This window comes from Colossoma macropomum, unplaced genomic scaffold, assembly GCF_904425465.1.
Source record: "Colossoma macropomum unplaced genomic scaffold, Colossoma_macropomum, whole genome shotgun sequence".
NCBI lineage: Eukaryota > Metazoa > Chordata > Actinopteri > Characiformes > Serrasalmidae > Colossoma > Colossoma macropomum.
In genome coordinates, this window is record NW_023494800.1 from 34,825,800 (window position 1) to 34,841,223 (window position 15,424).

Genomic DNA, 15,424 nt, shown 5'->3' on the forward strand with positions numbered 1-15,424 from the left:
CTTTCCTTATGTTTTCCATATTTTCTAATGTTTCCATCTGTATGTAACCCACCCTGACAAACCAATTCTTTGAATTTGCAGGTGTTGGTAAAGCGCCGTCAAGATGAATTGTGAGATACAACCTCTAAGCTGTTCAATGTCCGTCCTTCATATTTTCACCTGGACTTGGAATGAGTAAATCATTACATCTCCACACCAAAGTTTTCAACCAAAGAGGCGTCAGTCTCTGCAAACATGAATCTTACCTCTCAGCTCCTAGACCTGATGCTGGAGGCATCTAACCTCTCTCGGTGGCAGTTCATCCAGCAGTACTCCATCCCTCCTCTCGTGGCAGTGCCCAGGCTCCCAGGGACCTTGCTGCCAGTATTTGGCCTGCTCTATGTGCTCATCTTTGGCCTTGCTGTGGTGGGAAACGGGGCTGTGCTGGTTATTCTGTGCCGTAAGAAGGCTCTGCAGTCCCCCAGCACTTTCTTCATCTGCTCCTTGGCACTCAGCGACCTCCTTATTGCCATTGTGTGTGTGCCTGCCTCCATGCTGCAGCACTTCTTCACCAACTGGCTGGCAGGTAAGCTGAGCTGCCAGAACATAAACATAAACTGCAATTATAAGATACTATAACATATTAGCTGTCATGGCATGATTAGTCAGCATGTGTTTTCATGGCGTAGACCAACATGAACAAACACAAAAGCTAACCCCTTTATGCAGATCCAAGTTTAAGCCAATTTTCAAACAGTTTGTACTACTACAGTAGTTGTCTTAAGTTGTGCAAATAGCACTGATCATTCAGGGCTTAAATTGAAGTAGACTTTTGGGCCAAGGCATTCATTCACCTCCAGGCTTTTATTTCCATCATTCAGGTTCCATTTGAGAACATCAAATCCAGAAGAGAACTTCACATTACGTGGTTGCTAAGAGCTTGAATATTACTTACCGATTACTATGGAAATGAAAGCATGTTTTGTAAAAAGGGGTGAGCAAGCAAATAAACTTTACTGACATTTCACATGCTGTTCAACAGTTTCATGCAGTTGCTTGGATGGTATGTGAACTTTCTATGACAAAATCTGAAGTTATCTTACATCCTAAGCATATTTTTAAAAGGAGTGTTTGGGGAAGCGTGCTCCACGTGTAAACAGTTAGGAAAGACAGGGTGTGTTCAGTATGAGATTTCTGGTGAACGGTTACATGAATATGGCTGAAAATTGGTATGTGGGTAGTTAAACTAATTCTGAGAAATTTGAGTTGGTGTGTTGGACAGTGTTTTAAGAATATTCAATGCTATCAGATTCTCTGTTAGATAGCTAGAACAGGCCTGACGGGCACTTCTGCACAAACAGGTCAACCCACAAATGAGTTAATGAAGATACATGAAACCCTTGAGGTTGGAAAGTTGTGGTTGTCGCAATGTGTATTAAGGCTAGTAGACCAAAAGTGGCACAGTACAGAATAATATTGCAATATGTTAGGTTTAAAATTAGTATCAATACACAGAGGCTCAAGTATCAATATTAAATGATTTAATTATTAAATATATTAAAATGTGTAAAGCCCATTGTTAGAATAATAGATCAAAATGCATTTCTGTCTTAATCCACAAAATGGTTTCTTTCTGGTGAGACCAAGGTTCCTGTCACTGGCTGTGTTTACATGCAAAGATTTTGGCCAATCTGATTGAATTCATTCCGATTATAGATTAAGACGGAGGTGTTTATATTCTCACTCTACTCAACAGTCTGATGAGAATCTCTGTTTACATGCTCACTACAAGTAATCAGATCCAAAACTATGCGCATGCATAGAGAACCACTTAGTGTAGACGTTACCATGACAACCAGCATCATGTGAGTCCAGTCAGAGTGAGATGAGCAGCAGTGAGCAGCGCTTGTGTTTTTAATTACTTTAAAATGATGTCAGACTCAGTAAAACGTCCTTCACATGTCCTTATTAAAGAAGGCCGAGAGAAAGACGTCGTGTTCTGAGACACATAAGCTGGACGTCCGTCCCACCGCCGTCTTTTAAAGATCAGAGCATGAACTTCGTCTCCTCTGCAGACCAGTTTCTGCTCCGCCATGTTGAACGGTATAAACTTTCACTATGACACGACGCACATGATCAGAACGTACTTAAACTTAATCAGATACAGGCGTTTACACGGATATTATTCTTCTATTTAACTGATTATTTACAGGATTACCCACCTCGTACAGTCGGATAGAAACTGTATTCTGAATGGCCTCAATCAGACTAGACTATTCTGATCGAGGTGTGTAAATGGACGTATTCCATTCTGATTGAGCTATTAGTCAAGTTATTAACGGATTATTAGGCTGCATGTAAACATGGCTTATGTAGTAATAACGAGCAGTTAGGTAGTGTAGTGGATGCTCACCTCACATACGCAAGAAGGAGCTTCAACTCCACTGTAGAAACAGGAATCATAAACACTACTGTAAAATACCAATGACAGTCATTAGTGTAATGTGTGAAACCTTGAATAAAAAACCAATGCGCGCATTATTTCGGATAGCAGTGTTTAAATATGGTACTACTAGAGTTTTTTTGTCATTTATCAGAAAAGCATTGTGATGTTTTATGAAAATGTCTTCAAGTATTGCAATATTATGTTTGCCATATCGCCCATCTCTACGGTAGCACACAGAAAGCTCCACATGTTGTACCTTTTACTATGTGCAGTCTAAAAATGCCCGCGTCATATCTTTTTACAATGGCAATTCATTCGTGGTTCTTCACTTTAGTCCAAGACTAGGCTTAATCCATGCCTGGAACACCAGCCCTGTATGTAGATCCACACTTAAACTCTCCTAACATAACTCACATATTGGTTTCATAGTATTTTCTTTTAGAATATTAATATTGAGATTGATAACAGAATAATAAGCCTTTAGGGTTCAAGTCTCAGGCTCAGAGTTTTAATAACAATACTCTCCGAACTTTTCTGCTATTGGACAGACTTCAGACTTGTTTTCTATTAGAAATACGAGGATGGACAGCTGTACACTGGGTTGTTTGTGCAAAAACAGTCATCAGTCACCAGTCAACCAATCATCCTTTTTTTAGGTCCAACATTCATTTCTTTCTTCATTACTTTTCTGTAAGTTGTCTACTCACTAAAACCTCTGACAGAAAAACAAAACTCAGTGCCTGTTACCAACATTATCCTTCAGTTGTTAGTGTGTATTTACAGTAATTATTGTAACTTTTTGTTTAGTACATTGCCCCGGTACATGTGATCTTGAGCCATTAGCATTACTTTGTTATTTTCCTATGCCTATTTTCCCTGCCTGACATTTTGCTCTCATACAAACTCAAGATCTCTACTTTAATAGTGTATTTGTTGGAGTCTGCAGTAGGGCTGGGCGATAAAACGATAACGATAAGTACTGCAATATAACTTTTCCTTGATAGAGCGATAAGACAGGTTCGATAAATGTTCGATATAAAACACCATTCTCACACTTCCACGTTTTAGCGAAAGCCCTGGTGGCGTTTTCTAGTGCAAGGAAAGCGACACTACTCTGCTGTTGCCAGGAGAGGGCGCACTTCCCAGTTTTTCGACTTGATTAGAGCGGGAGGGGGCCCTAAAAAAAGGGTCGCCAAATATACTTTAGAAACGGCTGAAACGCGGATTTATACAGTCCCTGTTTGAGCGGAGCGACCGGCGATCTGTTCTCCTGTGACCGAGTGTGAGTGACGAGGTCAGTGGTGTAACTGTACTGTCCTACAGCGAACTCACCTCTTTCCGTGCCTCCTAACACCTTTAGCGGTGTTAAATCACGTCTGCAGCGCCGTGTTACAGCGCCAAACCGTCATATTTTAGTATTAGTGCGTTCTCGAGCAACGAAAGTGAAAGAAAGAGGTGGGTTCATGTTTGAAAGTAAACTGAGGAAGCTGTGAGGCATTGGAGAGCAGGAGAGCGCTGTCTTTCCAGGCTAGCTGTTTTTAGCTGCTGGCTAACTTGAATCAGCGCTTCGGCACAACACGGAGAGCTGATGATACGGTAGATCAAACAAGACACAAAATCACCGCTTTCTGTTTAAACATGCCTAAAAGGAGGACTCTGTGACTGGTGTGAGAGATTCACACTGCAGATAATGCTTTTACACAGCAAACGTCAGATATACTGCGGTTCACCCCTTAAACTACTACGGTAGCATAGAGAAAACCAGTCGTCTAGCTGGTGTCTGAGTACTGTGATCTGCTCTGACATGGATGTGGTAGGAGTGACCGCAGTGACCTACCGAACCGAGTTGACGATGTTGAGAAACTAAAGAGTTTAGCCCTGTTGTTGGCCACTTGTTTAGCATTTGTAGCGGGGTAGCCGAGCGCTCGTCACCAGACAGATAAAATAATCTGTTTTTTTTCTTAAATCATGACTATTACAAAAATTGCAGCTGTGCTTTTCAAGCTGATAAAAACAGCTCAGAAACTTTCTCCAACTCTTCCATGACAGATTAGTGAAATGTTCCACTGTTTACCAAGTGTTTGTCATGATCGGACCATAAGTGATAGTTTAAAACCACAATTAACCACCCAGGAGCAAAATCAGCCTTCAAACGTGAAAGAAATCATGATTTGACATTTACCGCGATATGTATCGATATCGAACAATATGAATTTTGTTTATCGTGATAACGTTTTTGGCCATATCGCCCAGCTCTACTTGAGCCATTAGCATTACTTTATTTTCCCATCGCTATTTTCCCTGCTTGACATTTTGCTCTCATACAAACTCAGGATCACCACTTTAATAGTGTATTTGTTGGAGTCTGCAGCCATAATTACCCTTGAAGCTCTATTGAGTATTCGGCATCATATTGCCTTGTTTTTTAAGGTTTGTGATTTTGTGTGTGTGTGTTTTGAAGGTATGGCAGAAAAAAATAATCAATCAATTTGAAAGACTACAATTTATTTTAGAAATTCTTCACAGAAAAAGAGCAAAGGACAAGGAATCTGAGGTTGAAATAATATCACAATTTTTTTCTGTAGGTAAACATTGAAAATGGGTCCCACAGACTCGAACACCACACACGGGTTATTGCGTGTTTTGCTTTTTTAGCATCATCTGCTATGATGATACTGAATTCTATTCATTTGCTATTTGTTTAGCTTCTAACCATAGTTAAAGAATACCTCTTTTTTTCGTGAACCAGGACTAAGGTCACTATTGATTACATGTGAAGTTGTTATTCCAGGTCCAACATGAATTTTAAATAAACACAAACTAAAAGACCTCACTTAATTCAAATTCATCTGAGCTGGATTAGCACAATAGGATGCATGGCAGCGTCATGGTGAAAGACACTTAACATACATTGAAATCTCATTATTTGCTGCATGCTTCTTGAGCTGAAGTAGCTGTTTTACCTGGGAAATAATGCGCAGGAACACTGTTGTATGTGATGCTGCTTTAATGACCTGGTCTACCAGTCTTGGAATAACGTGAAATTCTGAAGTGCAATTATAGAATAACAGATAATTGAAGGAGTTCTTTTCTTTCTCTCCAGTATGGCAAAGAGCAATAACAGTAGATGGTTGTGACGCACATGTATTAACAAGGTTATTAGATTATGAAGATTGTCTCATATCTGCTCCATATACAAAATATGTTCATGATTCAAGTGCTGTTCATCTCATCACTTTATGAAGAACGAAATGGAGATTAGAAAACCACTAAATGAAACGTGACATTTTCCATTGTGACATTTTTATATCTACCCTTTAAAAGTGTGCAAAGCGAACTTGTTTCATCTGAAATTTAAACAGCTGGTCTCCAACTGCTAGTTGACAGTTTAAATGCTAATGTCTTGGGGCTGCTTTTCAACAGAAGCAAACGTTCTCAAACTCTTACATGACGGCATTTAAGTTCACTCAGTGTACTTTATCTACGTACTGTTTGGCTTGACTTTGTGTGTGAGACTTTTCTTGTCTGCCAACCTCTCTTAGCAGCGAACAGTGAAAGTGCAAGAACAGCATGGGCCTTTGCATGAATTGATAAAACATTTCAGTTAGTCAAATCAATTAGTTGCCTGATATTTCATGTAACTACCATAATAAGACAAGTGATTGACAAATTGTGCCATGCCCTGATTACATTATTGCTACTATTATCAGGACGACAAAGCCTTCGCAAGCCTGCCAGCTGAAATCACATGACTTATGGTATTTCGAAGTTCATCCTTTCATTTGACATTTAAAAGGTCATCTGACCTTTTCCTGTAATGACCCAGACTGAGCCAAACACCTAATTTGTGCTTCATTTTCATCAGTAAGAGAAGACTGTCCTTTGTGAAAAGCACTATAGAGCTCATGACTGATGGATGCTATGAATCACTAGGCTGGAAATGAGAAATTAGTACCAGTTGCTCTGAGTTCTGGGCTTTGAGCTGGTAGAGGTCAACGACTAAGTACAGCCCCATTTACAAAAACGTTGCAACGCTGTGCAAAATGTATATAAAAATGCAATGATGTGCAAATCATTTCAACCCTATATTTAATTGAAAATAGTACAAAGACAAAATATCAAATGTTGAAACTGAAAAATATATGGCCATTTTGAATTTGATGCCAACAACACGTTTCAAAAAAAGTTGGGACGGGGCAACAAAAGGCTGGTAAAGTTGTGTAATGCTAAAAACACCTGGTGGTTAATTGGCAACAGGTCAGCAACATTATTGGGTATAAAAGAGCATCTCAGAGAGGCGGAGTCTTTCAGAAGTAAAGATGAGGAGGGGCTCACCACTTCTGCTTTTCATCGTCTGTGTAGCATAATATCATTAAAACATTTAGAGAATCTGGAGAAATCTCTGTATGTGAGGGACAAGGCCAAAAACCAGTATTTGCTGGCCGTGATTTTTGGGCCCTCAGGCGACACTGCATTAAAAACAGTCATGATTCTGTAGTGGAAAATCACTGCATGGGCTCAGAAACACTTCTGAAAACCACTGTCTGTGAAAACAGTTCATCACTGCATCCACAAATGCAAGTTATAACTCTAAAACGCAAAGAAGAAAGTGTACATAAACAGGATCCAGAAGCGCTGCCACCTTCTCTGGGCCCGAGCTCATTTAAAATGGACTGAGGCGAAGTGGAAATCATGGACACTGTGTCCTCCGGGCTAAAAACCACTCAGCTTATTATCAGTTCACAGTTCAAAAGCCAGTATTCATGATGGTATAGGAGGCATTAGTGCACATGGCATGGGTGACGTGCACATCTGTGAAGGCACCATTAATGCTGAATGATATACATGTTTTGGCAACATATGCTGCCATCCAGACGACGTCTTTTTCAGGGAAGGCCTTGATTATTTCAGCAAGACAATGTAAAACCACATTCTGCATGTATTACAGCAGCATTGCTCCATATTAATAGAGTCCGGGTGCTAAACTGACCTGCCTGCAGTGCAGATCTGTCACCACTGATAACATGTGGTGAATCATGAAATTAAAAATACGACAAAGGAGACCCAGAACTGTTGAGCAGCTGAAATCCTGTGTCAAACAAGAATGGAAAACATTTCACTTTCAGAACTACAGCAGTGTCTCCTCAGTTCCCAAACAGAGTGTTGTTAAAGAAGAGGTGATGAAACACAGTGGTAAACAGGCCCCCGTCCCAACTTTTTGAAACGTGTTGTTGCCATCAAATTCAAAATGGGCAAATATTTTTCAAAAAACAATAAAATTTCTTAGTTTCAACATCTAATATGTTGTCTTTGTACTATTTTCAGTGAAATATAGGGTTTAAATGATTTGCACTTCATTGCAGTTTATTTTTATTTACGTTCCCAACTTTTTTGGAAATGGGATTGTTGGGAATATTGTTGTTGTGTGTTTTTTAGTATTTAGTGTGTCCATTCATTATCTTGATTACAGCTTCCAATCCCTTCAGCAGACTTGCTATCAGTTCTTCAAAGACACTTCCACACCTTCAAAGTTACATCTTAGAAATTGGAATACAGCTTTGTGCCATCAATGCCAGACTACAGTTTATTTAATTCTTTTTCTAAACCGTGCAACATTGGGTCATACCTTTTGGTTCTATCCCAAAATGTCTTCTTTTTGGGCTAACATATTTAGTTGATTTCTCCTGATCCAGTATTGGCTCTGATTGGTTGCTCAGATCCTTCACTTTCCTTACCATATAGACCAAACAGCAGGCATTAATGTTTGGCATGATTTTGACAAGAAGGATTATTCTTAGGGATTGGGAATCTGAATTTTCCGCCTCATTTAAAATATGGCTTTCTGAAATGGTTTCTTCTGTATACTTTGGAAATTATGGTGTACTAATACAGGTTCAATCTGGACCCTTTCATTGAACACCCTCAGTGCTGATGAATCAACTGTGACATCCCCCTTAGTAATTTAACTTCAATTTTTTCTCCTTCAAATTGCCAAAAATATAACACTTGCTATCATGTTTTATATTTCTATTTATTGTCTTTGTCTATTTTTTGGGCATGGGTTGCTGTATATGTACTGGATTTTCACTGGCCTTTTCATTTATTTTTTGTTATGGGGCTTTTTTTGGGGCAGGGTGCTGGAAGGGGGTTAAATTGTTCTTTTGTCATGCTACAAAAATCTAATAATATATATTTAAAAAAAAAGAAGCTGTTTTTGCATTGCCTACTTCTCACAATCCAAATAATCCCTTTTTTTTCTCAGTAAGGGTCTCTTGACAGCTGAACATCCTTTTAGACCCACAGCGTTGAACTGTTTTCTCACAGTGGAAAGACAGACAGAAACACTTGTGGATTCAAGAGTGTAGCTTGATTTTTCTCCTCTCTCTCTAAGATGAAACCTTTAAATACTGTTTATCTGACATGGACAATTTTTATGGTCTGCCACTTTTTTTCCTGTATCTTTTAATACATTTTTGAGCTCTTGTTTTGAAGCTGTTTTCACTGATTTTTCCTTTTCATTTCCCCTTCCTTATGCAAGGGGTTTGTCTTAAATATGTGTATTTATACAAGTTTTGTTGCATGTTGCAAGTATGTGTATCATTCTAATATGATGCTGCTGTGCTATAACATTACAGCTTTTAAATAATTTTATATCAAATTATTCTAAAATGATTGAGAACATTGAGAATGCTGTAGAACATTGAGAATCAAGTTAAAATAAAATTAACATCCAGAATGCCTTGTATTTGAAAAGTGAAGATCAAATCTTGAGGCAGATCATAGATCATCATCAAAGAACTATTGTAAATATGTAATTACACTATTATTTATGATATACAGTCAAAGTTTCTTGTTGTACACAGGAAAACTTACAAGGTTTCACCATTTTTTTAAAAAAAGCTTATAATGCGCACATCTAAAGGCTCAAGGCGGATAATCATTTTTTTTTCTTTTTACAATAAGAAAAAAATGTTAAATATCTGCAAACTGTTTTGACCTAGTTCATCAGATTTAGCCACTAAGACAAATGATGCATGGCCAGTTGTGGTGGTTCAGTCTTAGCTGATTCAGGCATATTTTCTTCTGCAGGAGACTTTTTGTGCAAGCTGGTACCGTTCCTTCAAGTGACTGCCATAGCAACCAGCATCCTCACCATGACATGCATTGCCGTGGAGCGTTTCCAGGGCATCCTGTATCCCCTGCATGTCCGCAACAGTTACGTCCTCCACAGCTCCATCAGGATGCTCGGTAAGCAAGTGAGAGGAACAAAGAGTGTTACTCTCATGTCTCACTGTCATGCCTCGCCAGCTGAGCAGTAATGAGTTGTCATAAATGGTTATGTTGTAGTTTTAAGTTTCTGACTTGGAGTGTGTCTCACATTAAGCCAAATGACATGGGTACATATGCCTAAAACACAACAGTACATCCATAAACAAACCTAAAACACAGATAAATCACTAAATCAACCTAAAACATGAAGATGAATCACTGAATCAGCCTAAAACACGAAGACAAATCACTCAATCAGCCTAAAACAGACAAATCACTAAATCAGCCTAAAACACAAAGTACAAAATCAGTCTAAAGCACAAAGACAAAGTACTAAATCAGTCTAAAACACGGAGATAAATCACTAAATCAGTCTAAAACACAGAGATAAATCACTAAATCAGCCTAAAACACAAAGACAAATGATTAAATGGGCCTAAAACACAAAGATAGATCACTAAATTGGCGTAAGTCTAAATCTAGCAGAGTGGACTACCGTGCTGGTCTCTTAACTGGACTTCCCAAAAAGACTATAAAACAGCTACGGCTCACAGTAAATCACTGTGTTAACCTAAAATACAAGTGTATATCATTAAACCAACCTAAAACACAAAGACAAATAACTAAGTCAACATTAACACAACAATAAATCACTAAACAAGCCTTAAATGCAAAATAAATCACTAAATTAACCTAAAACACAAAGATGAATCACTAAAAACAGTCACATATGGATAACCTCCTTTTCTAGCTGCATGGTTTTTTTATTGAATTTAATTGAGAATTCAGTAATCATATCCAAATATTATTTATTAAAAAAAAAATTAAATAGCAAAAATGGTTAAAATATCCGCTTCCTGCAAAACTACATAAACACATTTATTTGAGTTTTGAATATACACTCTTCATAAAGTCTGTTACCTTCATGGTCTGAGCTTAAACTGAACTTTGTGGTGTTATGTAACTGACATAATCGCTACATCAGTCCTGTATGTAGGTCAGCCTTAATTCATTGTAAATGTTTGCCAGCCAGTTTGCTGAACAAAACACCGTGTCAGTAGTCACTCCAACCACCTACACTCGCTCTCGTCGGCCACATGAATCAGCTAAAAGCTGTCTAGCAGTGTTGAGAGCATGCAGGGTGGTGGAGTGATGAAGCTCAGTTAAACAGTCAGGAATCTGCGGTCATATTGTATGAATAAAGCCCACAAAGAAGTATTTATATTCTAAAAAAGATTTAATTCAGCATTAGTAACCTGGCTGCTTTTTGATTTGAAGATTTTGATTTTATTGAACTTCAAATAATAAGTTAACAGAATAAAACAAACCAGTTGTTCCTCTGTTGACTTACTATTTAAATCAAAATCTTAAGGCTAGCAAGATACTTACTTAACCCTCTACTGCACACATTGTGAGGGCATTTTAAAAACTACACTTTCTTGCATAAAATGGTCCTTGATTATTAAATTATATAATTATATATAATGATTAAAAAATAATTTTAAAAAATAATGTGCGCAGGGGTCTTTTTGGAGTATGTTGCCTTGAGGCAACATTGTGAGACTATGGGAAGAAATAATGTAGAGCTGTGTTCCTTGAAGTGGTGAGACCTGGCTTGTGACTGGCTAAATCCATTCCACTCTCACACAATGTTGCTTCTAGGTAAAGTTATACGTTCGTATCGGTTTTACTAATAAAGAAATGCTCAGCCTCCCTGCCTCTCCTGGCACATCAGCACCAGCCTGTTATAGTATATGGAACGGCTGTGCAGGAAGCTGTTTATTTAGAAGAAAGAACCAGACGGACTCTGAGGAAACTGCCTGTTTTGTTGAAGGAGAACTCGCGGACAATGTTGTCTACAAGGCTATTGGTGGTTACACCTGACATCCTCTCTTCTTATATGCGGTGCTGGGCCCAAAATGAGCAGTCCACTGTGAACAAAATAACTCTGAATATAACCGCTTTTTATACATCATCCTTGTCCAAAGAAAAACACATGTATCTTCTTTTCTTTAGATTTTTACTTTTCTTCATCATTTGAACACAGCAGCTATCCTTCACATTGTCTGAAAATTTCAGCATGAACGGACCAATAGAAACACTCCAAAATAGCTTGGAATAAAAGCTCTTTACATTAACTTGCATTGAAAGTTAAGAACATTTTTGCCCTCTCGTGCCAAGTTACCATTTTAGAGATACACGTTTTGCTTTGGACAGTGGTCAACACCTGGGTGGAACTTCAGCCCAGATGGAATCATATGTGTTTGACAAGTTTACGTGTGTTTAATAAGCAGATTGTCTCTCTAACTAATCATTTTTTGGGCTTTGATTGTTGTCTGATATGATGTTTTTGACATTTATTGATGATTCTACCAAATTGATTCAAAGAACTTTTAACTGACTTGGACTTTAGACTAAAATCCTTTTGCTTTGAGTGACTCTATACTTTAATTATGTTTATATTATTAAATAAATGATTGAATATTCCGCCACTATCAAAACAATCATAACACTACCGAAACTTTATCAAATGTTTAAGCAGTGACAATTTTAGCTCATTTTGAGCAAACCTCAAAAACACTAGCCGGTACATGACCAGCAAACACAGCTTTGAACAGCTGTACACATATGAAATTATCATATTTTTCACTAAAGCACAAAAAAAATTAATTGCAGAAAATGTGTTTCGATAGTGACAATTCTTAATTTTATTTCAGACTTCGGGACACATTTACTTTAAAACAATGGGATCTAACTGCTCACCATGTGGCCTCTTTGTGTTTTGGTAGTGACATGAAAACATGGGACATCATTTTTTTCAAGGGAGCTAAAAAATCAAACTCATAAAAAATCTAAATCTTTCAGATTCACTTTAGGGTTTGAGACTCTTTCCAAAAGAAAGTACCTTATGAATATATTATTATTTTTTAGCTTATTAGAATCTCAATTAGTGCCTTGAGTTTAAGTAGATCATAATATTTTTAACAAAGGTCTGAATGTTGAATTAGCAAAACATGTAATATTGTGTAATGTAATATAGTAAGGTCAAACAATTAAAATGATGAATTGTATTTGTCTTAAATTTGACCCAAAAGAAAGAGATTTTTCATTTGAAAGCAGTGCGTTTTGTTATGCATTTAATAAATTTATGTTTGTTGTAAGTGGGCAAAATAAGCTTCATCAAAATTTTTTGCTTTCAGAAATTCACTAATTATTTTTTATTGTGTGAGTGCAGAGTTCACATGAACCTACACATGAAAATCACATTATTTCAACAGAGTGAGCACGGTTTTTAGTTTTTGTCACTGGCATCAAGTGAGAGTACATTACTTTGCAAGCCCAAGTTTGGGCACTCCTGGTCAAATGATGTTTTAAGAGAAAATAAGTTAACACACCCTCTACGAAGTGCTAATTTTAATGTACAATTACTATTCATTTGCCAAATTTCACATATTATGGGAAAAATAAAACATAAAATGTGGTCTGTGTAGAAGCTTGTTTCCTGTAGAGTTTTTTTCATGTCTGCTTCCCTTCTGACCTGAAGTCCTGCACAGGTGTTGACCACCTTTGAACAGGGGTCACTTCTGAAGTTACTTTGTTCACAGTGGATGGTCCATTATAGCATCGGCACAAAATGAATAACTGCTTACTCATATGTGTATAAGCAAGAGGACATTAAGTGTGGTTTGGATGAGAACACATGGTCAAATGATGCAGATCAGATAAACAAAAGTCTGTGACTTTGATTTTTTACTTTGTATAACTTTGATTAGTTCCTATACAATGATGATATTTTATTCCATATTATAATATTCAAACACTTTTTCAATCACTGTTAAAAAAACGTTTGTCAGTGCAAAAGAACAATGAAAAGAAATTTGGTTGGTTTAGATGGTTTAAATGAACAAAGTTAATGTTTTACATCCATTCAAACCTCAAAAACATGTCTTTTCTTCTTTTAACGGTGTTTACACGATCAAAGGATAAACTAATTACGAAACAAAACTACAGAACAAATTATTAACTACTTCATAGATTTGAATAAAATGGTGGATCTACCTTAATGTCAATTGTCAGTGTTTCTGAAGTGATTGTGCTCTTATTGACAAAGAATTCCTATTATAAGAACGCTAGCATTGACGTTTTAATGGACTGAGTTTATTTTGAGATGTTTCTGGTTTTTATAGCTGCAAAACCTTTAGGGTATAAAATGTAGTTGTACTGAGCTTCGTTTTTCTGCAGAGAGGTTTGTGAAGAGGTCTGAAATAATGAATATGGCCCTGAAAAATGCTTCTTAGTGATTGTAAAAACTAATAGTTTTGTAACAGTGTACCCAAGGACTTGTAAATTGACGTACAGAAATACACGGTTTGGTTGAAGGCTGAGGCTGAGTGAGCAATAAATGAAAGAATATTAGGAGTTGTGGTCACTGAATGCAGTTTGTATTCAAGCAAAGGAAAGAGACTGGTTTGGTCCGTATAGAGTGTGATTGTGCTAACTGTGTAATTGTAATACAGCCCTTTTTTCAAAAAAGTTGAGACGCTGTGCAAAATGTAAATAAAAAGAATGCAATCATGGGCAAATCGTTCAAACCCTATATTTAATTGAAAATAGTACAAACACAACATATTAAATGTTGAAACTGAGAAATGTCATTGTTTTTTGAAAATTTGATGCCCATTTTGAATTTGTTGCCAGCAATAAGTTTAAAAAAAGGTGGGACGGGGGCAATAAAAGGCCGATAAAGTTGTGTAATGCTAAAAAAAAAGCCACCTGGTGGAAAATCTCAACTAATTGGGTTAATTGGCAACTGATCATTAATGTGGTATAAAAGGGGCATCCCAGAGAGGTCTTTCTGCAGTAAAGAAGGTGAGGAGCTAAGTTCAGCATTCTGTGAAAGACTGCATGGGCAAATAGTCTAGTAATTCAAGAATAATGTTTCTCAATGTAAAATAGCAAAGAACTTTATCATCTAAAGCACATAAAAAGATTCAGAGAATCCTGAAAAAACTCTGACAAGGCCTAAAATCAATATTGGATAGCCGCGATCTTCAGGCCATGAGACGGCATAATAAAAAAAAAAAAAAAATTCTGTAGTGAAAATCATTGCATAGACTCAGGAACACTTTCCAAAACCTCTGTCTGTGAACACATTTCATTGCTGCGGCCACAAATGCAAGTTAAAACTCCACAATGCAAAGAAGAAACCATATATAAACAAGATCCAGAAACACCGCCACCTTCTCTGGGCTCAAGCTCATTTAAGATGGATGGAGACGAAGTGGAAAAGTGTTCTGTGGTCTAACAAATCAAAATGTAAAATTATTTTTGGAAATCATGGACACTGCATCTTCCAGGCTAAAGAGAAGAGGGACCATTCAGATTTTTATCAGCACAACCTTTCAAATGCCAGCATTCGTGATGGTATTAGGGTGCATAACCTGCACATGGCATGAATGACTTACACATCTGTGAAGGCACCATTAATGCTGAATGATATAAACATGTTTTGTAGCAACATATGCTGCCATCCTGATATCGTTTCAGAAAGACAATGCCAAACCACATTCTACACGTACTACAACAGTATGTTGTAGTAAAAGAGTCCAGGCTAAACTGGCCTCCCTGCAGTCCAGACCTGCCACTCTTTGAAAACATTTGGCGCATTATGGAGCAAAAAATAAGACAAAGGAGACCCCGAACTGTTGAGCAACTGAAATTCTATATCAA

At 37.4% G+C, this 15,424-nt stretch overlaps 1 protein-coding gene across 1 annotated transcript in view; it reads left to right on the plus strand.

Annotated features, from left to right (window-relative positions):
- The first annotated feature begins 234 nt into the window (after positions 1-234).
- The window catches only part of LOC118820287 (pyroglutamylated RF-amide peptide receptor), a 33,766-nt gene continuing 18,576 nt past the window's right edge, over positions 235-15,424 (plus strand). The window contains exons 1-2 of the mRNA XM_036588571.1: positions 235-565; positions 9,515-9,673. Of these exons, the coding sequence (XP_036444464.1) occupies positions 235-565; positions 9,515-9,673 (490 nt within the window). The remainder of the gene's footprint in view (positions 566-9,514; positions 9,674-15,424) is intronic.